At 42.7% G+C, this 26,061-nt stretch overlaps 4 protein-coding genes across 5 annotated transcripts; 2 read left to right on the top strand and 2 right to left on the bottom strand.

Annotated features, from left to right (window-relative positions):
• Positions 1–909: 909 nt before the first annotated feature.
• On the bottom strand, positions 910–5,085 carry LOC128300339 (protein transport protein Sec24D). 2 transcript variants are annotated; one of them, XM_053036360.1, is made up of 8 exons: positions 4,936–5,085; positions 4,635–4,811; positions 3,856–4,557; positions 2,386–3,783; positions 2,141–2,309; positions 1,476–2,075; positions 1,145–1,338; positions 910–1,053 (listed from the first exon to the last, which is right to left on the bottom strand). In XM_053036360.1, exons 2-8 carry the CDS (start codon positions 4,755–4,757, stop codon positions 910–912), a joined length of 3,330 nt encoding a protein of 1,109 aa, XP_052892320.1. In that variant the 5' UTR covers positions 4,758–4,811; positions 4,936–5,085. The 2 variants fall into 2 exon arrangements, with proteins under 2 accessions (XP_052892320.1, XP_052892317.1); XM_053036357.1 differs by having other exon boundaries at positions 4,635–4,806.
• Positions 5,086–6,961: 1,876 nt separating this feature from the next.
• LOC128302443 (peroxisomal biogenesis factor 19) lies at positions 6,962–8,460 on the top strand. The gene is made up of 3 exons (XM_053039268.1): positions 6,962–7,180; positions 7,271–7,400; positions 7,490–8,460. Exons 1-3 carry the CDS (start codon positions 7,114–7,116, stop codon positions 8,178–8,180), a joined length of 888 nt encoding a protein of 295 aa, XP_052895228.1. The 5' UTR covers positions 6,962–7,113; the 3' UTR covers positions 8,181–8,460.
• Positions 8,461–8,661: 201 nt separating this feature from the next.
• LOC128303746 (ubiquitin carboxyl-terminal hydrolase 3-like) lies at positions 8,662–15,021 on the bottom strand. Its single transcript, XM_053040803.1, has 7 exons — positions 14,174–15,021; positions 12,287–12,434; positions 11,677–12,220; positions 11,106–11,609; positions 10,891–11,033; positions 10,671–10,817; positions 8,662–10,595 (listed from the first exon to the last, which is right to left on the bottom strand). Exons 1-7 carry the CDS (start codon positions 14,430–14,432, stop codon positions 10,379–10,381), a joined length of 1,962 nt encoding a protein of 653 aa, XP_052896763.1. The 5' UTR covers positions 14,433–15,021; the 3' UTR covers positions 8,662–10,378.
• A 2,459-nt stretch (positions 15,022–17,480) lies between these two features.
• On the top strand, positions 17,481–26,061 carry LOC128300499 (galactosylgalactosylxylosylprotein 3-beta-glucuronosyltransferase S). The gene is made up of 6 exons (XM_053036577.1): positions 17,481–18,401; positions 20,402–20,485; positions 22,218–22,580; positions 22,904–23,166; positions 23,285–23,639; positions 23,899–26,061. Exons 1-6 carry the CDS (start codon positions 18,293–18,295, stop codon positions 23,958–23,960), a joined length of 1,236 nt encoding a protein of 411 aa, XP_052892537.1. The 5' UTR covers positions 17,481–18,292; the 3' UTR covers positions 23,961–26,061.

Below are 26,061 nucleotides of genomic sequence, written 5' to 3'. Positions count from 1 at the left end.
TATATCGTGGTACTAAATCATATTAAATATAACACAAATACAAAAAAGGCTATTGGAAGTGAAACTGAACCGTTGTAAAATAGAGAAGAACTTTCGCATACACTTGATTGTTCTAAAAACTGACAAATATAACAAAATACCTAAAGAGCTAAGTTAGCCTGCTGGTAAAACAATTGACCAAACTTCCTCACTAAGTATGTTCCGCACGCCATCCTACCATCTGCCACCGAAAGCGCGTCGATAGCGATTTGCACGGGTGCGTGTCTGCGAGACGCTTCCACGAAATTCCTCACGTGAGCATTGAACTTGTTGAGAGGGCGATTGGACAGACGGTCGTTGGTGATGCCATGATGCTCGGCACTGCTCCACCGTATTATTTCCCTGCTCATCCACAACTTCCTCTGCCTCCTCGTCTTCCTCCGGAATGGTACCATCGGGGTCCACATCTTCACCACCACCATCGTCATCCTCCTCGTCCTCATCGTAACGGGACGCGATGCGACTTCCAACATATCCTTCGCAACGTGTTGTACTCATAAATTTTGAACGCTGGTTCGGTGGCACCGAAGTGCCGTGGTAAGTGTTTGCCTTTGCGTGCTGCTCTGGGAGAGAAATTGGTTCCCTACCGACGTGCACAGCGGCCACGTACGGTTGCGCATGGTGCATGATTACATTACCATTTACGTCGATCGTTCGGGTTCCGCTATCGGGATGGATACAATTGGCCATAACAGTGTTGCGTGTAGTATTGTAAGTAGTATTAATAGTAGAGGCAGCAGTGACACCCGTTTTGACGCTGCTGGTACCACCATTGCCGTTGTTAAATCTAAACCTTCCGCCCGAGAAAAAACTGGTTGCTATATTGCCACCGCTGCTCGCATTGCCGTTGTTGCTAGTGGTATTGGCCAGCTAGCTCAGCATTTGCCGAATCTCTTTGTGCACGTGACAGAGGAAGTCCACGTAACTCACCGAACCGTCGGTAGTGCCACGATCCTCTACCAAAAAGTGGCGCAATACACTTTCGAGTTTGTCGCGCTGTTTAACGAGTGTTAGCTGCGAAAGAAGGAACAAAACAACGCGGAAATTTATTACACTCTGCTGTTTAACAACAATTTTAAATAAAGCGCGATTGGTCTGTACTTACTCGCATGCAACGACGCTTCTGCTCCTGGATCTTGTCAACGATACCCCGTATACGCTTCGAAAGAGCATTATCAAATACTGGCAAACCCGTACGATCAGTATCAATCTGCTGCGTGCACTGTGCTCCAAATACCGATTGGGTAAATTCGGACGACAGCGACAATCCCAACCACAAGAACATATGAACACCATTTTCTGAAAAAAGACATATTAAGATTGATTTGATTTGAAAGGTTTTCCAACAAAGTTTCACATTAATCCATAAGCTTTAAGCACAACACTAGCAAAATCTATTACAACCAATTTACTGGAGTACATCAATATCAACTCACCCAAAATGTATGCACCGTCCTCAAGCATCTTATCGCCCGTACAACGAATAGCCGCCGGGACCGCATCGCCACCCTCCACGTTCACATCGTGCAGCGGAATCAAGCGCGGATAGAAGTAATGCACCGAGGTGGGCAAATCCATGCTCATCACGTAGTAGATCACGTACGATCGATCATCGATGGAAATGTCCGAACCGCCGGAGAATGCATCGTTCTTCAGCAGACAGTTCACGTAAAGCGGCAACAACTTCATACCTTCCGGAAGAATTAACTGCCCGGATGAGGTCGGTGAAGCGCAATGCTTACGGTAGCAGGCGAGCAGCTGTACCGCACGGTGCACAATTGCATCCTTTACCGCTTTCGGATTGTTGTCCATCAGCTTGGTGAGACCCTGTTTGGCGAAATACAGCAGCGTGGTGTCGAGATCGCAGCAGCGGAACAAATCCAACAGCGATGTGCACATCTTCAGGTTCAGATTGTGAACGCGTAGTCGCCGAACACCGGAACACGAGGTGTACAGCAGCGCCACCTGTATCAGCACTAGCTCATCCGTAAGCTTATCGTCGTGTTTAATTTCCACCGACACGGACTTGTCACAATCTGCAATTTTAAGATGAATACTCTAGAAGATCGAAACGTTCAATTGTCTAGCGGCACTGCCTTACCGATGCTGGCAATTTCCATATCCTTCGTGTTCGACATAAACATGTGACCATAAAAGTCGGTTGCACGGACACCGGTCGAGGTACGTACGCGCATCACCGCATCGAATGCGATCGGGCGCGAAATGTTTTTCAGCAAATCGTTCACCAACCGCGCACTGTCAATATCCGCCTGTCAGAAAGAACAGTAAAATTCGATTCAATAAGCAATCCTCTAACCGATTTGGAGTGATTCCCGCTCAACATACCTGGAAATAAGTGTACTTGTAAACTTCGCCACCGGTCAAACGAGCCACCTGTCCGATCGACGCCAAATCGATGTACGCATTGTTGAACGCAAACAGATCCACCGAAACACCGGCCAAAACACATTCCTGCGCCAGCATATTGTAGACGGTCGATTGCGGTGTTAGGACCGTTTTTTCCTTATCCGTACCGAGCAATTTGCGATCGTCGCGTATCTTCAGCTTGCCGGGTGCTTCCGCGTTCGGCAGCGACGAATGGAACACGTACAGTTTGCCAACGCATTCCGATGCCTTTAGCGCTTCAACACCCGCCTGCAGTGCCGGCAGCAGAATCGTTTCCGTTTCGCGCGTATCGCCGAACATTTTCGGTATTTGTTCCATCAGTGCATCGATCACGGTAGCCGACTCCTCCGGATCTACCAGGAACCCATCGAGCAATGGCATAAACATCTCCTGCAAATCACCCACTACCATCATCTGCGGTTGGGCGAGCGAACTTTTCAGATTGTAAAAATGCACCGAACTGTTGTACGTGATGAAGCCGACCTTCATCGACGTACGCTGCTGGTTCTGATCCACCGGCAGGTGGCGTATAATGTTCTTCATCTGTGCGCACAAAAGCTGCACCAGCCCCGACTTCACGTTGTTGTACGACACATCGATCAGGAACACCATTGCGGGCGGTTTCGGTGGCGTGCTGTTGCGACAGTATTCCTTCGTCGCGACAAACTCGTACGTACCGAGCACTAGTTCCGGCCGCTCGTACTTGTCCATACGCTGCCCGGTGTGATCGAGATGCTGGAAGTATCCGGGCGGCACTTCGGTCGTTGCCTTACAAAATTGACACTGGAAGCGACGACCTCCATCCAGGAACTGCATCGTCGAGCAGATGTATGCTTTGCAGCGGATGCACCGGATCGGGCCCATCTCACCAAAGTCCACGATGGGGATCGGCAGTTCACCCTCGACCGTGCGTGCAAAGGGCGAAATGATAAGCGCAAACGGGACAGCGCTTTGCTTCATCATATCGGCCGTTTGCGGAATGTTGTACATCGTCGAACGAACGAAGCGTGGGCTGGTGTTACCCTCGTCCTGTGTGACGAACTTGGTCGTCACGAGCGGTGGTAACTGGCCGGGCTGATTGGTGGAAAAGATGCCACCACAGTTTTCCTGATTCTCCGCCATCACCTGGATCGGGTTGGGCATCGATTCCGGATCGAGACGCTTCTGCTGTGGTACTGGGGGTGGTGCTGGATAGTGACCACCCATCATACCTGCAGGCCCACCTTGATGGTACCCCTGTTGTTGATGTTGATGAAGCTGATGCTGGGGTGGCTGCTGCTGGTGAGGTTGACCAGCCATGGGAGGCATTTGATTATATCCCGCACCGGGCGGCATTTGCTGTGGGAGAAAGTGATACAATCAAACACCTGGGTACTGTGTTCTTTGTTTACCCATTCGAAGATCTCTTACATTATATCCTCTTGGAGGCATTTGGCCACCGGCCATCGGTGGCATCTGACCCGGCTGGACCGGATATCCTTGGGGTGGCTGCTGCTGTTGCTGCGGAGGCATTGGTTGTCCAGGCTGTCCCGATCCGGGGAATTGTTGCTGTGGCTGGGGAGGCGCAGGACCGCCAAGAGGTCCACCATAAGAACCACCTTGTGTTTGGGGTGGTGCACCACCACCAGGAGCAGATGGATATCCAGTAGGTTGCGGCTGTTGTTGAAAACCGGCTGGCTGAGGGGGAAATGGTTGACCAGGGCGTGGAGGCCCTCCACCAGGAGCCGCCATCGGTGGCACGGCACCTCCAAACTGCTGAGCTGGAGCACCCATTTGATGCCCATTAGTTTGGCCGTATCCACCGGCCATTGGTGCCGGAGGTCTCACACCACCGGCAGGCGGTGGTCCTGGCGGTCCATTACTCATCATGTGTGGGCCCTGTGGTGCCGGTTGTTGCTGGGAAGGTGGACCATATCCAGCCGGTGCTGGACCCCCGGCCGACGGTGGACGTACCATAGGAGGCTGTTGATTCGTAAAATTAGACGATGGTAGCGGTGCGGCCAAGGCGGGACCATTCACATTGGGTGCACCCATTTTTGGAGGACCCTGTTGCTGCTGAGGTGGTGGAGGACCCGATAAAGACATATTTTGCATCTGATTGGACAGTTGATGCTGTTATTAGAAAAAAAAATGTAAAGAAAAATGGTTAATGTTGTTCATTTGGGCAATTCCATTTATTTGTGACGTACATTGGGTTGTGTTCCATTTAAGCTTGGCATCGGCGCTGGTGGGGGTCCTCCCGCCTGTGGGGCAACTTGCTGTTGTGGCCAGCTTTGTGGCGGATATTGCCCGTACGCAAGTTGCGGATTCATGCTGTTGGATTATGTCGCTCACGTAACTTGTGACTCCAAAAAATACAATCTACTCTGCAAAGAAGCACAAACGATATGTTAGGAGAAGCTTTTTTTTCTCCAGCCAGTTTTAAGTCATCACACGCGAACACAGTTGGTGAGTTGGATCTTTTGGTTTGCGCATTCCTACACGACTGACCTTTTCTTTCTGTTACTATCAGCGGCTTTCCGTCGCAAGAACTCGGTATGAATTCACTGTTGGGCAATTAACATAATTCTGTGTACACAACTACGCAACTATACAAACGGCACTCGGGAAAAATCTCTTTTCTAGTTGAGCACGCACAATTTCGGTTCGCTTGCTGATATCCACGTACGTAAATGAATTGATTCGTCTATTTTGATTGTGTCACCCAAACTGTCAACGGTGCCACGTAATTTAACGAAGATTTTCCCTGCTGCGTTTAGCACACCGGGTCGAGTGCTGGTCATTTTTCGCTTTCCTTAAGTATCGTGTATTTCCCGACGAAAAAGATGAGTTCATTTTTGGACTCAACAACGGGCAGGACTGTCCAGCCCAAAGGGGGAAGTGAAAGAAGCGAAAAAGGAACGAGGAAAGGGCCGAGGAAAGGGCCGTTCCGGAAGCTTCTCGTACAACGGGATTGCGCTTCCATCAGCGCGGTTTTCGGATGTGAATAGAATTCTATTCGTTTAAACGCCCTATACAATAGTTTTTACGTTCACATTTTCTAATGCATCAATTGAGATTGTTTTTTTTATCATAAAAACATACATAAAATAGATTATCGCATACACACACACGCTTTCCACTGCACTTTTATCGTCTGCTTGGATGCTTGGTTGCCGAATATCCGTCAACTCTAGGACCGGATACCCGGGTATGATTTTCGTTCTCAAACTTAAATAACTTTTTATTGAAATATGATTGCTACCAGATTTTGGCTGTATCTTCAGAAAATTTAGTTCTCTTTTAGAAAATACCCAATGTGTGTCGTTTGAATGACTGGAAATATCATTTTTTTACAAATTTATTCCCTTTAATTTCACCCCAAATCTCTACGTCCGGCATACCTGGATATCCCATATATTTTATATGGGGAACGTAGATTTTTCGTCTTTAAACTTAAATATTGGAAATTAAAATTTCAAATTTGGAACACAAAAGTGGACATTTTTTTTGTTTCTTTAGAACGGCCTGGCCATATTGACTTATTTTACCACGTAGCCGGATAGTCAGTCGTTGCTACGGGAGATTGGTTCGGATGGGATTTGGTCCGGTCCGTTCGTTTGAAGACCGGCTCCGCTACCATCATGACACCGGGCCGCTCCAAAAGTGGACATTAGTTTTCTATACAGAAAACACAAGATCCGTCAATCAGATGACAAGATCTAGTATGCTTTCGACTGCCACTAACGTCTCGTCTTATCGGAGCAATCGTTTCAAAGGAATCTTTTGCTGTTGTAGGACATCCTTTCATGGCTTCAATACCACTACGAGGGCCGAAGTGATGCATAATTTGGATGTTGTTGTATCGGGTTAGGTTTTCAGGCATTGTCAACTCTTCGCATAACTCATGTAAGAACATTCGTCGTTTGTTCGTAGCTGTAGTAGTCGGAACATTAATTTTTTTTTGTACATGACGTATGCTGCAAGCGCTCTATATCCAATACATTATGAATAAATGCTAAAGGCCATCTGTTTGTTTCTCTTTTAGTAGTATACTCTTATAGATACTTTCGAGATACTTCTAGATGTTATCAACACCTCCTTTCAGTTTCTTGTAGTCACGCACGGTGTTTCAAAAGTTGGGTTTTCATACACAAAAACAACATTAAAAAATACTACAGGAACTTTTAAAATTGTTTTTTTCACGATTGTATAGAAAACTAATGTCCGCTTTTGTGTTCCAAATTTGTAATTACAAAAAAAGTTATTTAAACTTCAAGACGAAAAATTTGCATTCCCCATACAAAATGTATGGGATACCCGGGTATGGCGGTCGTAGAGATTAACACAACGGATATCCGGCAACCGTCAAATCCCAATGAGCACGGAAAATCTGCACTCCACTATATTTGGATTTTAAATGTTTTTACCCAAGTCTCAGCAGAGCGAGAAAAGCAGTGGAATGTGCGAAAGGGATAGGGATAAGCTCTCGGTGAGCAATAAGAATTGCTGCTTGGGTGCTCTTGCATCAGATTCGGACTGTGCGTGTTTTTCTCGATACGTTGCCGTGCAAATAGGAAGTAATTTTCGACGGTGTACAAAAGTACACATTTATGATTGGCGCATAGTCTAATCCCGTGTCCCCGCCGAGAAGTTCTAGCGCAAAACTAAAACGTAGCATAACGTAGCATGGCAGAATCAAAGAAACCGACCGAAGACGGCTCGCGGGACAAAGAGTTGGACGATCTGCTCGACAGTAAGTACCGCAATATTGTGTAGTGTCCGGAACATGGGGTGTGTGCAGATTATATAATGATTCCCAATGTCCCGGCCCGTTACATTGCAGGTGCGCTAGAAGATTTCAATAAACAGAAGGATGAACCAAAAAAACAGACCACTGATAGTGCTGCGGGTGCACAGAGCGAGCAGCACGAAGATCCACCAACGGAGCAACTTTGGAATGAAGAATTTATGAAGTACCGTTACGGTTCCAAAGCTTCATCCCCTGTTAGGACGTAACTTCGCAATCATATGGTAATTAATTCAATTTCATTCAATTTTACAGTCAACAAGCGAAAATGTTTGAACAACATATGGCCGCGTTGTTCGGTGGGGGTGAGAAGGTGGACAGCGATCAGATAATGCTCGGATTCCAACGAATCGCAGAAGCGGCCGGTATGGCTGTCCGTGCGGAAGGTGCGCCTGAAGCGGAAGCAGCCCCGGCCAACACGCTGGATCCATCAATTAGCCAAAGTATTAGCGATGCATTGAAAGCGATGAGCGAGGGTCGAGACAACCTGCAGACACCATTCAGCCCGGAAGATGTAGCCAACATGTTCGGCAACATCGATCTAAACGCGACGGGTGAAAACAATGCATTTCTACCGTTCATGCAAAACATGATGCAGAACTTGCTGTCGGCCGACGTGTTGTTGCCGAGTATGCGGGATCTGGTCGCTAAGTACCCGCCATGGTTAGCGGAACATGGAGCGACCCTAGCCAAGGAGGATAAGGAACGGTACGAGAAGCAGCTAGAGCTGATGAAGGAAGTATGCGCAGAGCTGGAGAAGGAAAAGGCTGACGACAGTGCCGAGGTGAAACGCGACCGGTTTCAGATCGTGCTGGAAAAGATGCAATCGATGCAGGATCTTGGACAACCGCCGACCGATTTGGTCGGCGATATGGGGGGAAATCTCAACCTGCCCACGATCGATCCATCCTCATTTAGTGAGCAAAACCCCTGCCCGATCAGTTAACTCATAAGAAACAACCGGGCGGGATTAGTCTGTTGACCACTAACTGAGCGAACAAATATGGTGCCCCAGGCCCGTTGTCGGTGTAATGGATGGTGTTGGCTTGACACTGCAGGTGTATTACCGGGTATGCTGTGTTTTTTGGTAGCGCATAGAGCTTTTGATTGTTAGATTTACATTTGTCTCCCCCGGGGGGCCGAATAATATTCCCGGTGAACCGTATTTGGGTTGCTTAATCTTTGTTATTTCATTAAAAATAAAAACGCCGCGAGCGTTCCATACAAGTATACACTACTGTGTTGTTTTGTGCAACTTACCCTTAACAACTGAATTCCGTTTCATCTCAATCATTTTCTATTGTACAGTGCGCTACCTTCCGGTGTTATGCTGTTTCACGTAATATTAAATTTTATTTCAGGTGTTTTTTTTTTGTTTTCGTTTCTCTTCGCCTGTTTGCTGTTGATATTGAAGAAGAAAGCTTAGCATTGAATGAATAGATTCAATTTGTAATGTAAATCCCGGCTTAAAGATGCGTTAAATTTTTCCTATCAACTGTTTTTTTTTTGTTATTTGAATTTTGCCTTTGTGCCCTATTTCTATTTCCTTTACTTTACCTCCTCCGACCGGTCTGCTCTTATAAAAGTTTGGTTTCGTACCACGCATTGTCGTAACTTTGTCTTTCATACGTCGCAGCGAACGGCAATGGTAATATTGTTGTCGTTTCAACATTGTGTACCATTTTCCGCTTTATTCGTTTAACAAATCGAATGAAGTAAGAGTAGTTTAGAGGTAAGGAATAAAGTTTAAGATGGGTTTACCTTCGGTTCTGTGTTTATTAAATTTTACTGAGAAAGGAAAAAATTGCATTCTATCGAAGATTTCACACACATTCGCACTCGAGAATCTGATCGACTACTAAAAGGTTTCAACCGAAAAAAGATAAGTTGGCGATTGAATGATGCAGTGTTAGTAGTTTTTAGTCTCGAAACAGCATAAAATAGCTCGCATAAAAAGTTAGATAGATTGCATTGCAATCAGCATATAGCAGAAATAGTGAAATCAGATGAAACGCTCTCTATCAAAGGAAAAGGAAAAAAAACGTAGACAAAACTGTATTAACATCACAATAACTCGGGGCGGCCTCTTTGAGAATCTTATAAATTATCAATTTTAAAATATACTCATACTTAGATTTAATGCCTTAAAATAGTTTATGTAGTGTACGAAACTGAGCGGCCTTTATGTGATTTTTTTTTTTATTTAGTTTCATACTCCCGCGTCTTTCGTGCTTCACACCATCGTGTGAGTTGAAACTGTAATTTGATCGTTTTTCCTTTTGTTTGCTTTTTGCATAACGGCGTTTTCTACAGTTTTCTTACTGTACGCGCTAGATTTCCTTACACGAACTAAAATGCATCTGTTTATCACATATCAAATTCATTATCTTCAAAAAGTAAAGAAACGACTCGAATAGATAGAACGAGCTGTAGAAAAGGAAAAAGAGGCAGCATATAAAAAGAAGAAAAAGCACTGGGACAGCAATCAAGTAAGAAAATGAGAAAGAAAAGCGTTGTTGTATGGAAAAAGAAAGAAAAAGGTTTGTTTAGGTAGCAAAATTAAATTACTCTATCTTACTTCACCGAATCCTTATGATGTTATAGCCGTACTGTAAACTATTTCAAATTCTACATTATACATATCTATAATTCTATACATTTTTTTCGCCGTTGCATCGCATTTTGTTTAGATTTCCTTCACATCCGCATTTGTGCATCTACACACGTTGTATAATTTCGTTTTGCCTAAACTTGTTTTATTTAATTTTTTTTCGTACCCACTATTATCAACGCTGGCGGTACTCATTGTATTACATTTCTAGTACCACTGGAACATGGTCTAAAATGAAATAAACCCAATACAATGGTATCCAAAGAAACACGGTAATGCAATGCATTGCACCAGCAATGGTTTTGTTGGTGGGATACGTTTGAATAGCTTCTTTATACTTTCTCGGCACCGAATCACCGTTTACGATCAAACTAAACTTCATTGAATCCAAACGTATTATGCACTTTAATGTAATGCGAAAGCCGGCGACTCCCGGAAAAGAAAATACGTTCACGAACGAACGAGCGGATCATCAGTCAGATTAACAGTTACGAATTTTAATCAGTCTTGAACGGAAACAAAATAACTTAATCTCAGGACGACTGATTGGGTCCCGCTGCAGCACCTGGCGCCACGGTACCGATCGTAGACAGCCGGTTGGCATTCGTCGGATCACGCTTGATGTAGAACAGGATATACGGTTTGCATTCGGCGACCGCCGTACTGCTCACCTCCTTCACCGTGTGATCGTTGAAGTGCATCCAGACACCATTGTTGATGGCAAAGGACGTATAATGACCACAGCTGGAGCTGAATATTAAGGGAGGGAAAACAAATATGTATAAGCGAGACTGTTTGGAGGTTGTGCACCTATAACCTATGTACCCATTGCCATGATGCACGATAACGGCGGCTAGGTCGTAAATGTTGCAGCTGGAATTGGATCGCCTCGTTTCCGGTCCATTATTTAGCACAAACTGTGACATATCGAGCGCGTTTATGGGGAATGCTATTCTCAGGTCGATCTTTGTTCTGTGGAACAATGTAGTTATGCATTACAGGTAGGCTTTATTCAAAACAGCTCGCTTAAGAATATCTGACGTACCTGTAGAAATTATTCCATCGGAACCGTTTTATATGCAAACACAGCACGTTCGGTAATCGACGAATCCAGAAGCGCTTGGTCGATTTCTGCTTGCATTTGCACGAATTGCAATAGTATAGTTCAGTTTCTGCTAATTCTTCTACCTAAAAATTCATATATTGTTAAGTTTAGGTTAATAATGTACCTTTGGAACTTGCTCTTTACCATCTACGTACCTCTGTAAAGCTGGAGAGACAGTCAGCAATGTGGCAAACAGGAGCCCCACCACCTCCACTCGTCGCATCCACCCCATTTCCACCAACATCCGAGGCGTGATCTTTGCTGTAAAACTTTTCAGGAATGTCTAACGATAGATCGAGGAATGGGTCGTGCTTTTTGCTTTCCATGCCACAGATCAGACAGCGCACCTCACTTTGCAGAACACCTCCGAACACGTTTGTGACGATGGAATTTCGGCCCTTCGCCTGCAGGTGACTTAACCCCGATACGTTGTAAGGATTTTTGTGTTCGCCCGATTTCTGTGCTGAAAGCTCCACCGGAAACGATACCTGCTGCAACTCGGTGTGAAGCCGGTCAAGCATATAGCGCAGAAATTCGTGTGCATCGTGCTGCCTGTGTCCACGGAACTGTGGTACCACCTTCCAGATGACCAGAAACAAACACTCGGGTGAGATGGCACCTTTCGACCCATCGCCACCTTGACTGAGGTTCAGAAGAACCTGTTGGTGGGTGAAAGTAAATGTTATAAATCATCCTTAAATCACCATTTATCACTGAGGTTTTTACCTTGCGCAGTTCCTCCACGACAAACACATCGTCCATCGTTTCCTTGATGCTGCGCGAATGGTACGACTTCTGTTTGTGTTTCATCTCCAGTGCAGGCATCGTGTTGAAGTAGCAGCTAAACTCCTGTATGTTGCTTAACGATTGTAATACTGAGTTCATGAAGCAGGTGTTGCCAAGATTGCGCAATCCGACGACTCGCCGCATCGACTTCCGTTTGGCAGTGGTCGCACCGTTCTCGTTGTTGCTATCGCTCGATATCGTACGCTTGCGGGGACGCAACTTTCGCGAACTAACGATAGCAACGGTCGGTATTGGTACGGGTGTAACCAGTGCGGTCGGCGATGGTTCTTCCCATCCGGAATCACTCGACGAGGAAGTGCTGGCCGTTTCTTGCGTCGATTTAGATGAACTAATTTCTTCCAGCGTGGAGGATGTTTCGGAGATCGTATCCATCTGATCGCCATTGCCTTCCTTTAACTCTTGCCGGAGTTCTTCCAGTGCATTGTCATTGGTGTCGTTTATCACAAATTCATCGCATTTATAGCTACAACAAGATAAAGATAAAGTTGATGAACAGTGCCTGTGAGTAATTTAATTTAACCACACTTACCAGTAGACTGACTGGTTCGACGTATTCATGCAAATGTTATGATTTTTGTTCATATTCGAATGCTTCAATGCATGGCCGTTGTCGTAGCGACCGCATAGTACCGCACCGCACTGTAAACACATCCAGTTGTCTTTGCTGATTGAACATTCTACAGAGAAAAAACGGTATAAAACAAAGGTAATTAGTATTCAATAATAAATATAGCACCACAAAAGTAAAATAAGATAGGTACAATAACGTTAGTAAATAATTAATTAATTGAATAGACTCCTCGACTTATATATTTCAACGGTATATATCGGATACGACTGCAATACTTTTCAGCAGATCGATACAGCAGACCACCCTACAATAACACACCACACACACACACACACACATTATCTATCGTACAGCGTGTAACTCTCGGTCGCTTCTCACTTGCGTTACGCACGCACATACACACGGAACTGTATGCTCAGGTAAAGTAAACCTGTATAACGCGTTTTACAGGATAGACTGGTGTAGCGAACCATGAATCACTGAAGAGAGACAGAGAGAAAGCGAGAGATAATGGTGATGCGTTGCGGTGCGCGCTTACAAAAGATCGACCCAAGTTCATTTATTTCTTCTCCTTCTCATTATCAATTCGTTCTGTCAGAAGAAAAGAGTGCCCCTGCCTTCGCCGTGTGCTGGCACACGTTATATAGACGGGAAACTACGACGGTAATTATGGATACACTACACTGATTTGGCCATGAATGTGTATTTTGCGCTATTGCAGCCATGAATGGGATGCAGATGATGATGATGATAATGATGATGCAGTACACCGTGCAAGGCGGGCGAAATGTGACGTTTCGGAGTGCTGTGGTACCTTCTGCAGTTTATAGACTGAAGTAGCATACATGCGGATAAAATTCCATCTTTTCGTGGCATTTTGGCAAACGAAGCGAAAAAAGGGATACCACCATATGGGAGCACACAGAAGAGAAAGAGAGTTGTCTGTACTGTCTAAAAATATGCATTTTATATCCTCAATTTTTTTTAATGTACGGAGAATGCACTGGGATTCATCCCCCGCATGAAATAGTACCCTCAGAATCAGTGTCACTGAGGAGGTGCATATAGAGAATCCGAGTGAAAACTGAAATGGTTCCTTCAAGCAGCTCATAACATCTTGACAAATATAATTGGATCTAGCATTGGACATTGGGAGGCATTCGCAAAGGCGCATTAGTGCGATCCACCAATTACATCCCCCAATGTCCTCAGGTCTAAGTGCGAATCCCTACAACAAATAAAGGGCTTGCGATGAGTGCAATTTTCTCTTCCCCAGCTCCTCGCACAGAGCGAAAGAGATGCCACTTTACACATGTCGGTGGTATGAGAGAAAAGTAGCGTCCGAAGGAGCAATAAATTTAACGTGTGATGTAATATCGATTTTTTGTTTACTCCTAGCAACCCATGCCCTTAGGTGGGTGGGTGGGCAGTGGTGGGCAAAGCATACACAAACACAGCAAAGCAACCAGATGTTGACAAAACGGTAGACAAAAAATTAAGCAAATTAAAATGATTCACAAAACTTTTCACCACACATCGCGATGACATGACGGTGAAGGGCAACTGGCGGGTTGCTTCTTCAATTCGGCGACTGACGGACAGCGGCCTACAGCAGAGAAGCGTAATATGAGGGGTTTTTTTTTGTTTCGTTTTCGCACTTCACAATCCACGCACTCCGTCTAGTCTGCGCTATTGCCTTCCTTGTTTCCACGGTTTTTATCCAACCCCGGAACCTGAAGGGGTGGCGAGACACTGTCCGCGTCTCGTCCTCTCTCTTTGAGCGTGTGGTGTCGTTTAGATAACACTAATCTTAGCTGAATCGTGTGTATCCCAGAATCATGTTACCTGTACATTTCCAATGCTTTGACGCTGCTGCCGATGATGGTGATGAGGACGATGACGCAGTAGATGCGACCGTGAGAACAGTGGTCGGACTAGCAGCAACTACTACGTCGGACAGCACTACCGCATCCGACACATCTCGTACGGGGGTGTTTATGATGGGTTCGGCAGCAACGGCCGTAGTTGCGATGTTGCTGTTCTTCACCGCCCTGATCGATTCCTTACCGAGACCTACGTTATCGACGATGTGCGGACAATCCATTGCCACAACACCACACGCAAGCAGTACTTGCGCTTGGCTTTGGGTGCTTTGCTTTTGTTCCTCTCTTGGGGAGGTGGCTGGAGTTGGGATATTCTGTTGCTAAGGGTTTCCGCGACAAAGTTGGCTGATCTACGTTGAGTTCGCTTATGAAACCCCGCCGTGACGATGCTTGGCTTCGTATCTCTCGTGGGGTTGTTGCTTTTTAGCACACCTTCGCACAGCTCGTTTTCTTTTCTATTTTTTCACAAGCACCAAACAGCAGCTGGTGTAATATCGTCGTAGTGCGTGTGTCGGTCACTTCACCGTGCAGGGAGAGCGAGGGCAGCAGAACGAGGAACTATTCTTTTTTGTGGTTTTTGCTCCCGTGCAGCAGCAGTCGGACAATCCCAAATAGAAGGCAGGGTGGGGGGTTCTGGGGCAGATGGAAATGATGGTGTAGGACCTGCCCGTTTCGTTGATTTCCGTCTGCTTGTGCTTTTTTGTCCGGAGGCCCCTTTAGCCGATGTGTGTGCTACCTTTGCTGAATTCTTCGTGTTCTCTTCTTTCTAGCACTCGCACTACAGCACTCCTGCTGGACGACAAGGCTGTCCGTCCGTCCCGCCCCGCTCTAACTACCCCCGCCCCACTCGCTCGCACTCTCTTCACACGCTTCAATTAAATCCGTATTGGCACACGGACGAATACACACACAGCCGCACAGGGTTCGCTTGAAATTTATGCAACGCACTTCACTTAACTTTAGGCTACTAAATTTTCACGTTGGTGCGTGCGTGGATTTCCAGCGTCTTCGAAACACGGTGCGGAAAACTTGCAGTGGTAGTAAAAAAAGAACAGCGAACAGACCATTCAGCAGCACAAATTCAACCAAACACGCACACTGACAACCCCCGGGCAAGAGGGCAGCGTTGCGTCGTGTGCGTTTGTTTGATGGTGTGTTGTTTTGCTCATATGATGTTCTTGAAGGCTAAAGCGCAGTTTCTACTCGTCATCAAGCTGGATAAAGGCAAAGGGCAGTTTAAATTGTTCTGTGTCGTTGGTAGGGTAATTTTTTCGTTTATTTTACGAAGCATTTTCGCGTAGTTAACATAAAACTGAATGGCTAAGTGAAAATCCAATCTGTACTTGTTGATAATTATGCAATAAATTATATCTAAAAGGCTATCGAGAAATCTAAACAATTTATTTGCTTCAATTAGTTTTTGGTATTACAAAATAATTAGTTGAAACCGTGCTTGATCGGTTGAATGACTTCCATATTGCAAATTGCAAGAAAGTATCTCAACTGCTCTTTATATTCAAGACAAACTTCCCAAGGGTTGAATTACCGGGAAAAGGAGAAAAATATACCTTTTTCTTATCTAAATCGGGGAATTTATTGTCTCCAAATGTTACCATGATATTGCTTGTGTTCTATATTTAATTCCAAATTATCTTATTCAACTATCCATTTTAGGAGGAAAAGGGAAAGGGCAACGAATGAATGCCAGAAGCGCTCAAGGCTATTTTACACGACAGAGGTTTCCATGTTCATTTCTGATTTTTTTAAACGTATATATTTTGTTACAATAACATAATTTGGAAATCAGACCTAAGAGAGGGTGATCGATGGTGCTACGGAGAGCTATTGGATAATATTTTGATACGTTGAAATCGCCTGAATTGTCCGGCCCGTTTAATGAACAAAATTATACACAAAATATTTGAATGGAAATCGGCGTCCAAACGTCAAATCACGTGTAACAAATTTTTGGCTACTTGTCAAATCGCTCTATATTAGTAGACTTCTTTCCTGCACAGCCTGTCATTTCCGGCCTGTCATTTCCGGCTTATTAAACTCATTTTATCAAGTAGCCGGATAGTCAATCCTTGCTACGGGGGATTGATACGAATGGGATATGGTCCGGTCCGTTCGTGTAAAGACCGGCGCCGCTACTATCATACCACCGGGCCTCCCCCAAGCCGCCGCCAATAAATATTTCAAATGGCCTATATCACCTGAAATAATTAAGCTTTGTTTATTTTTTGAGCCTAAGTTTATAACATACAGTAGCGTTTATTTAACTTCGGAAATTACTATTTAAACGGTTTTTCGAAAACTGTTCAAAACATTTCAGAAATCTCCTGTCATACTCTTCAGAATATTCAAACCATTTTCAAAATTTTCATTCTCATCGCGTCGCAATCCTCGTATTTAAAAATTTAACGTACCAATTCTGTATACAAAAACATTGCAATCAAAACGAGTCGTGTAAAATGACCTTATCATTCCAAAATGAACACTAGAAACTTGAGCGGATGAATGCTATTCTTCCTTTTTACCGAAATTAATTAATTCTACTATTACCATTATTTTACCATTATTTCATCTTACCGCCTTCGATTCGTATTTTCTAATTATTCTCATCCATGAATGGTTTAAAAGAATAATATTTACGATAATTATTATTTTCTTAATTACCCGCCACTTCAAATCTAGCTGCCAGCTCCATCTGTCAACAGTTTGCACCAACACTACCACACATTATAACTGTCACCTTCCTGGTATTCCATAAACATGTCGATAACGCATGTTTTAAAAAGGTTTTTCATCCAGTATTCGTGTTTTAAATACAAACTGCAATAACACCATGTAGGATCTACTTCCATCCGCATTCAAGGACCAAGGAGTACGTTTTCTTGTATGGAATAATGAGTGCAAATTGGGCAGGACGAGAGCACGATTTAAAAGTGTAGGAGTGTGCGTGGTATCGAAAATAGCAAGCACAGTGTTCCCTTCTACCAACCTCGCCCTGCCGACTAGCAGAGTGACAAAGTGTGCGAAAATATACACAAAAAAAGCATAAAGCAGAGCAGAGACCAATGCGAAACTAGTACCAAGAAAAACAGTGGGGTGTGCGGTTGCTGCGCGTTGTGCTGCTCTTGATTCGGGCGCCCCAGTCCGTTTGTGTGTACGCACAGCGTTTAGAGCATCGAAAAACAATAGTTTGCGAAATGGAAAGTTGTCTGCGGTAGCTTCTTTCCGTTGTGCTTCTCGCTCGTTCGCAAACTTCCTTACCGAAAAGCCAAGAGTTCTGGGTCCGGCCTACGCGGTTATGCTTCTAGTGGTTCGAAAGTGAAGCTCCTCCAACTATTGCGCGCCCTATTAGTTTCAACTGTGGAACAGCAAAAGCCAGCCTCCTATGTTACACAACACGGAACCAGTGAAAGTGAAATGCGTAACAGAGAAAATGGTAACAGGTCTTGTGTGGTGAAGGTTTTGTTGTGTGTTGCTTGATAGTGTCTGAATTGTGCGACAGTTTATTTGGCAACTTCCCCAACACGTACTATGCCGTACGTGAAGCTGGCAGATTAATTGTGCGAGAATGTTCAAACACTTCCCACGTACCTCTGGCATTAACTATTGACCCATCCAAGCAGGCGCTTAATGTGCCGAATGGGGTTTTCTTAATAAAGTAAACGAGCTAGAATCAAGCACCATATCCACATAAGAAGACGTCTGCTTAGTGCTTGCTTAAAGCGATAAGCATCCTCGTGTGAAAATGATATTCCTTCAGCATACGGATACTTGCAACAGCACTTAAACCAACAGGCCTGTGTGTCACACAGAGAAAAAGCAAGTGAAGATTTTTGATTGATTAAAGATATTTTTATCAATCATTTTTTATGCGGCAGCAAACGTACCAAATAGAGTGATCGTAAAATATAAGTATTCGTTCAACTCGCCTCTAAATCCGGTTCATGAGATCCGTGGAATAGCAGTTTCCCAATAATTCCGTCACCGGCCAGTAGTAGTACTGCGAAACCATTGACCGGCATTGAAAGAACTAAGCTACAGCTGAAAATAACGCACGGTGACAAAAATGGCAGTGGCTCGATTTTCTTCCGTCGTACGGCAGAAAAATATACTCAAAATCGCTGTTGTGGCGTGCTTGTTCCTGTTCGTTGTTGGGTTTTTCGTGTACAACAAAGGTAAGTTAAAGCGATGGTTGCTGTATGTATGCTGTAAGCGGAGCATAAGGGTGTTTGTGTTCTTTGTTTGTGTAGTGTTGTGTCTAATGAATCTTTTGATATGAGTCATCGATATGAATCTGCAGTAAAGAGTCTTTTAAATCATGAATACACTCTAAACATATTGATCATAATCTTTAAGGGTTTATAAACTCTCCAAGACACATCAATCGCTGAGAAGCCTTGCCTTTATTTTGCACTTTCTGCGGAAACTTCTGAAATTGTTGAAATTGAATTGAAGATTTAACCTAGCTCCTGCTTGCATTCGATTGCGTTAAATCATTGAGCAGCATTTGTTCGAATAACAAATTATAAATCATCCCAGGTTATCTACAAAGTGTACACTAGAATAGTAACTCTACTGCTCTACGTAATCAGTCTTCTATACTACTTTCATATTCTATTCTTATTTCATTAAATAAGCTATTTTCGATGTTTCATAAACTGTTGAGGAGTCGTTCTTTGGATATTCATAAAACTTGAAGGGTTAATGATTAATGAATCTTTCGGGATTCATGATCTGTTGAGGAGTCACGAATTCGCAGAGTGAAGATTCTGATTAAGATATATGAATCAGATTCTTATGTTAAGATTCTTATCAGATTCAGAACTTATGTTAAACATAAAATGTGTTTAAACAGTACACAACCATGGTTAAAAGATTAATATAATTTTTAGAATATAATTCACTAACAAATTGCAACGCAACCGTTCGGAGTCTGGTTTTTGTTGTGACGGCGGGTTCTGCCCAGTTTGGTTCGATGGTTTGATGCTTTTGATTAGAAATCTAATGAACACTAATGAAGGTATTATGATATCTGTACACAGTACCCGTTTCCAATTACACGAAACTAACGTGCGCTGTAATTGTATGTAATATCTATAACTACCAACGAATTACCTGACAATTCCCAACCTGTAACCATAATGGGATCAAACCGGTGAAGAAATTATGCCGATTATGATTGTTTTAACGATGCTCATCCAAGCAGGTCATGTGCTGTGTGCGCACAATACCGGAAGAAACAAACGTGGTGTGTAGTGGATTGTAGTAGGCCACGTGATAAACGCGGAACACAGACCGGTTGGTGTTGGTGGTGATGGTGGCGGTGGTGGGTTTCCCCCTTTGCTTCTCCTTGCTATTGAATTTTGGACTCTGTTCCGGGACGCTTCTGCTATTTGACCGTGCTCAATGTGCTTCGCTTTGCTACAGAGGCACTACTGCTGGCCAGTTCGCTTTGCGTGCCCTTTGGTACTTTGCCTATGACTAATGTTTCATGTCACCACTAGCGTGGATGGTTTGGCAGCTTCAAGCACGTCTGTTGAACACTTGACGGTTTTGGGGTGCTGTGATCGTTTATCTGTTGTATCGGTTCTTCTCTGCCACTTTGGGGTAGGTTTGGTTTAAGGGGCATACTGGAGGTTGATTGATGAAATTATAAATGATAAAGCTCTACTAGTAATGATTGAAAACAGAGTTGTACTTAGTTCTTGTCCAAATTAAAACCATTAATGTGTGTGTGCACTAAGATATTAGATAATTAATTACATATGTAAACATTGAATAGAATAATACATGGAAATTATAAAATAATTTTATTAAGAAAAATTAGATATTTGTAAATATATTAATAAAACAATATGTAAAAACACTAAGTTTTGTTTAGGTGTGAAGAAAAAATACTTGTTTAAAATAATCGAACGAACTGAGTTGAAAAGTTGTAACTTTACTGAATAACTTGTAATGTTTATGAATATTTAACATACTATCAACTTCATAACATAAAATTAGTAAACTACAGGGTTTTGGATTGAGTCTGCTTTGGGTTTGAAGTTGAAAATGTAACTTTAATCCGTGTTTTTTTGTTTCATGTGACATACATTTTAACAAAAATTCTCCACACACAACATTTTCCGGTTTAGCTTTTCCCGCTATTTACATGATCAATTTTCTTTTGCAGACAAAAAACACGAAAGCGAAGAAACGAATGTCCTTACACGGTTAGATCTGCCATGGAGAAGCAAGAAAGGGTTCCCACGCAAAGGTACTAACACACAATAATAAGTTGAGTCATTGGGGACCGAGGGAAAACATAGGAACTTCGATTCGATATTATTTTGATTCTCTCGCGCCGCCAGGGCATGCCAGCCTGTTGCCGCGGCTGATGACACGATGAAGAAAATCACCTGACATGTGTACACTGGTTTCGCTTAGTTTTACAGCACCGCATTGTTGTGCTTTTCATCGCGTGCGGCTTTATGGAATTTATCTTCACCATATGTATAACCAGTAGCTTGTATTACTTTGTACAGTAGTTATAGTCGGTAACGTAAGCAGTATGTTCGGGCTGTAGTGGCACATTCATTGAATTATTAAAGTTTAGTACTTGCTACCGTTAAGTGGCAAATATGACTGCTTTATGGTCAGCGACGCAACCTTATTCTCTAATATGTCCCGGTTCTCTTTTGATATTGATCAGTAGACGAGGATTTGTACTTTTTATTTAGATGATAAAGTACGATTTTTGTTACTATAAATTATTGAACGATATATTTAACAGTATTGAGTGTGGGATAACCACAAGAATATGAAGCTTGGAGAATAGAAACATTTGATCGAAATTTAGCCCAAATTACTTACGTACGCTGAAACGTATTTAAATTGTTCCCACAGATTCCACCATCACTATCGCAACCAATTTATTTAATAATCGAAAAAGGTCAATTCTCTTTTAACGACTTTAGTACATTTGAGTTTTTTATTCGTTATGCTCCGATAGAAGTTCTTCGAAGTTAATGCTTGCAATTGTCAAACCTGAATTCTAATGGCTGGCTCTCAAATCATATTGATGTGGGGTATTTGCCTGAGTCATATCAGGCCAAAATTTCGAATTGACCGAGCATGCCAGAAACAGGCTCGTTGTGTGAAATGTTGCTCGTTATAAGGGGTATTTCATTAGTATTTAGATTTGCTCCGTATGAGAAAAACTCGTTGAAGTGTTTGCTCATTATTAGGGAATTGGCTGTATGGAGATTCGGAAACTTGTGCCATTTTTTGTAACATAATCGTCAGTCAGCAGAACAAAAAACAATCGAATAGTTAACGTCATCCATATGACGTACAATGGCGCCATATAAAAACACATGACACTCCGGTAATTTCGAAGCCCTAGTCCTAACTGCACATTCATGTTTAGCATGTGACTATTTAATTGCAATCCATAAACAAGTCAAAGAGCGAAAAACAACATCAAGATTAGAACAACAATGATTATTTACAATGGGTACGGGAAACTGATATTTTACTGAAGGTTGTGCAGTGTAATTAAAATGATAAGTGATAAGATGTTACACTACCATTCCCTGGAAGTTTGTTTCGATGTTTTGTTTTCCGGCGGTCACAATACCTGCCGGCCAGACGAGGTGAGAATATTGATATCTGATCAAGAAACATGTTTGTCACGTGAAGCGATTCAAAAGATGGAAAGGTAGGCACCATATGTGATCATAAATTGTGCCATATTTTATTGACATTTTCTCAACGCATAATTACAATTAGTGGGGATAAATATGCGGCCGATGGAGCGATTAAAATAGATATCCATTGTTTTGCTCTCACGGACGATCTTATTAGGTGATACATTTTCACTATTGTAACGCAGTCGAGTAATGTATACTTCCCATTACCATACATTAGTTAAATGAAAATTTAATATAAAAACACTTTGAATTTATAAATGGTTTGTTTTTCTCTCTTTTCTTTTTACTTGTTTTTAGAAGATTACGAGAAAGAATATCCGTTGTTGCTGGAAAATGACCAATTGGTAGTTTGTTACGAAAGTCACATCGACCACCGGAAGTCATTGTACACTACATACAGTTTGTCCGAGACAGCGGAAGAACCCAGCACTACACAACGGAACCATCGTCAACACCAGCAACTATTGCAACCTTCGCAACTGTTCAATGGTACCGAACCGGTGATATACTTTGTTACGCCGACCTACCCGAGGCGGGAGCAGATACCGGAAATAATTCGGCTCGGGCAAACGCTGATGCACGTGGGTCGGCTGCACTGGATCGTGGCCGACGACACGAGCAGTTGCAGCGCTACGTTAAACAGTCACATTAAAAAGTTTGGTAAGTATTTTACATGACGGGGCAATAGTCATAGTTGTTTCAACCGTTAGAGTGATCTTTTAATCTTTAAAGATCATTGTTTGTCGTACACAATAACGTATTTGTATATAAGTTTATATTAAACAACACTTTGGTGGTTTCTAATTTCTATTATTAATATTTCTTCTAAGATGTCATTTTATACAATTGTCAAAAATAATTACGTGTTGGGTTGTATTCAGCAATTTGCCCAAGATTGTTTTCATATCTGCCAATCTCTCACTAGGAATAAAAAATAAACCGCTGAACATTTTCCTTATCTTTATTGTTTTCTCTACGCATAGGCATACCGTACACTCTGCTCGCTAGCCCCATGCCAGAGATGTACCGTCTTCGGAAGAATGCACCCCGCGGTGTTGCCAATCGACGTGCGGCACTGAACTGGATACGGCAAAATCAGAAGAAAACGGGCGTTCTTTACTTTGGCGATGACGACAACACGTTCGACCTGAAGCTGTTTAGTGAGATTCGTTACACGAAGAAAGTTTCCATGTTTCCGGTGGGACTGATTGGGGACTATGCCATCAGTACGCCCATCGTGCGAAACGTAAGCAAACCACTCTTGACCACTCGCTGGGCAATAAAGCAGTGTGAAGCTAATGATACACTAACCATTGGCTTCCTTCTTGTTGTGTGTGTGTTTTTTTTTTTGGTTATTTAACTAGGGTCGCGTGGAGGGTTTCTTCGATTCGTGGCCAGCCAAACGTAAGTGGCCAGTGGATATGGCCGGGTTTGCGGTCAATCTCGAGTACCTGGCACTCAGCCCTAACGCAACGATGCCGTACAAGGCCGGCTACGAGGAGGACGAATTCCTGAAGAGCATCGGGCTGAAGCTGGAAGACATTGAGCCGAAGGCGCGCAACTGCACGGATATTCTCGTGTGGCACACGCAAACGAAAAGCAGCAAATCGCCAACCGTACGAATCTCAATGGATCGGCAAAAGTTAGATAAGCTGAATCTGGGCGCACTGTTGAGCCAGCTGGAAAGCATGGGAGTGAATCATATCAGCGAATCAGAAGGTAAGTGTAAATGTTGACAGAAAACGTTATCGCATTGCAAGTGAGATCGTGTGCGTATGGTTGTTATTTTTTTATGAACGTAACGTTTCCAACAAAAAGGCTATTTAACATATCAAGTGGTTTAAATGATTGATAGCATTAAGTATATTTGTAGATATAATATTTGCGTTATAAATCTTTTTTTTTTTTTCAATATGCTACGATGCCATTACGATATTATTTATAGCTATTGTTGCATTTATTTATTTCTTTTCCGTAGGAACCACAGCTCAGGCCATTGTGAATGGCAGCGTCAAACCTTTGTCTTTTTGGTTTAGCTAATAAGTGAAATCCACTCGCCGGCTAGTGGGACTAAGTCACAATCTTCTAAAACGCTTTCAATTGAACTCTTCAGTGAGCTGCACGGAAATTCGCCTGCGACATCTCCACTATTTCATTAGTCGTAAAATTGTTAATTTTAAAATGCTATGCAATCGACTCTTGCGCATACACGGCACTAGCAGAAAATCATAAAGAATGTGCGTTGCTATCAAGTACCGATTCCCCAGGGAGAAATGAAAAACTTGCGACGTGACAATTGGACACAAGAACGATTTTAATTGTACTTTGCCTTTAAATTGTGGAAAAGTTACTACGTATTTGGTACTCCTTTAGTCGGTTTGTTGCTTTTAAAGCCTATGATTAATGCATGCCAAAAATCATTGCGAACAACAACAGTCGCTAAACTCACGGACGAACGCGCACAACAAGCAAAACGATCACATCGTAGCAGAGCAACAAAGAGCGCAAATTCGATCGCAAAGCGAAAGAACAAATCATAAACGAACAATAACACACTTTGAATTGTAAACATGTAGCTAGTTGAATGAGGGGATAACTATAAAGCTGTGACTTTACTGGAACAGCCAAAACGAAATATGGTTGTTTTAATTTTACTTTAACCGTGCGTCCGTTTAGTTCACATTTTTTGTGTGTTTTGTTCATTTAGACATTTCATGTCCCTTGCATTACAAGGGTTTACTACTGTAAAGACACATGCTTGTTTGTTTAATTATTGGTAAAGAATGAAAACTTTAGCGTTGTATTCCATTCGTCCGCGCACAATAATGGTTGTAAAAGGTTACTGCAAATGCCGTATACACTGCGTGTAACGGTGTTTTGCATTTTAAATAATGTACTAGAAGTGTGAAATGTAACGAAACAAAGACCTATGGCTGGTGTGAAAATTACAGTTTGATATTTTGTTGTATGTAGCATACAACCCAGGTGTTTAGTTAGGTTGTGTAGGTAGTACTGTTGAAGAACAGTTTTTTTTCGAAATCCTCTTGTGTGTGTTTTGCCATGCTTCATTAGAATCCTTCTCCATGAACTTGATTGGTTCCAAACATGGGGGTGTCAAAATCGTAACTGGGCACTACCCCCATCCCTGTGTACGGATACATTCCATATGTTGGGAGTTCATTTGAAGCACACAAATCGTTGTAATTTAGCATACACTCAGTAATACTAGTCCATCGGTAGCACAATAGAAAAGAACCAAACTATCATGGTAAATAGCGATAGCTATAGATTGCCCAGGTTAGCTTAGATTCCTTGTGATATTAGTTAAGCTTCAATGAGTTCCAATGAGCGTTAGCGGTTGATTTTAGACTCCAGACAAATGCATCGGTAAAAAAGACACAATATTTAGTAATGTAATAATGAAATGGTCGTAAATGGTGAAAAAAAAACAACTAACAAACGAAACTTGGAATCTGTATGCGTAATGTGTGCCACTGACCGGATTGAAATTGAAACAGGCTTCCCCCAGGAAGGGATAATTAAAGGAGTAATTTCTTCCAATGTTTGTAAAAACTGTAGAAGTTTGTCCATGTTTCCGCTGTTAAATTTTAATTTAGAAAGCTATTCAATATTGCCCTCCCCCTGCGTTACATTAAAACCCCGTGCCAGGCGATCAAATGATTTTAGCGGACGATTTAACTTACTGATTCGTCCAACTGACCTAAGTTTCGGCTTATATTTGTATGAAACTACAAGTTATATAACAGTGGAAGCAGCAGTTTTGTAACGGAAAGTCTAAGGAAATAATGTACATAAATGATATTGTTCGTTTGATATCAATTTCGATAGCTTCGACCCATGTTTACTATCTTTGCTCCTCATGGTTAAAACTGGCGCCAGTGTAGGTGCATTTGAATACCAGTTCTATAAAATGTTCATCTATTTATACTAGTGCACAAAACAAAAAGATCTGTAATAATTAAACAAAACGTATCGATTGTAAAGTGTTTGAGCATAAAACTGTAAAGGCATGTAGTTAGATGGGAAATGAACAACTTTTTTTATAATTTTGATATTTGATATCATGTGATGGTAAAAATTGGATAAAAATAAAAGATTGATACAAGTAAAGGAAAACATA

The sequence above is a fragment of the Anopheles moucheti genome, chromosome 3, assembly GCF_943734755.1.
Source record: "Anopheles moucheti chromosome 3, idAnoMoucSN_F20_07, whole genome shotgun sequence".
In the NCBI taxonomy this organism is placed as follows: Eukaryota; Metazoa; Arthropoda; class Insecta; order Diptera; family Culicidae; genus Anopheles; species Anopheles moucheti.
The sequence above is the reverse complement of the archived record's forward strand: the minus strand, read 5'-3'. Positions and strand labels throughout refer to the sequence as shown.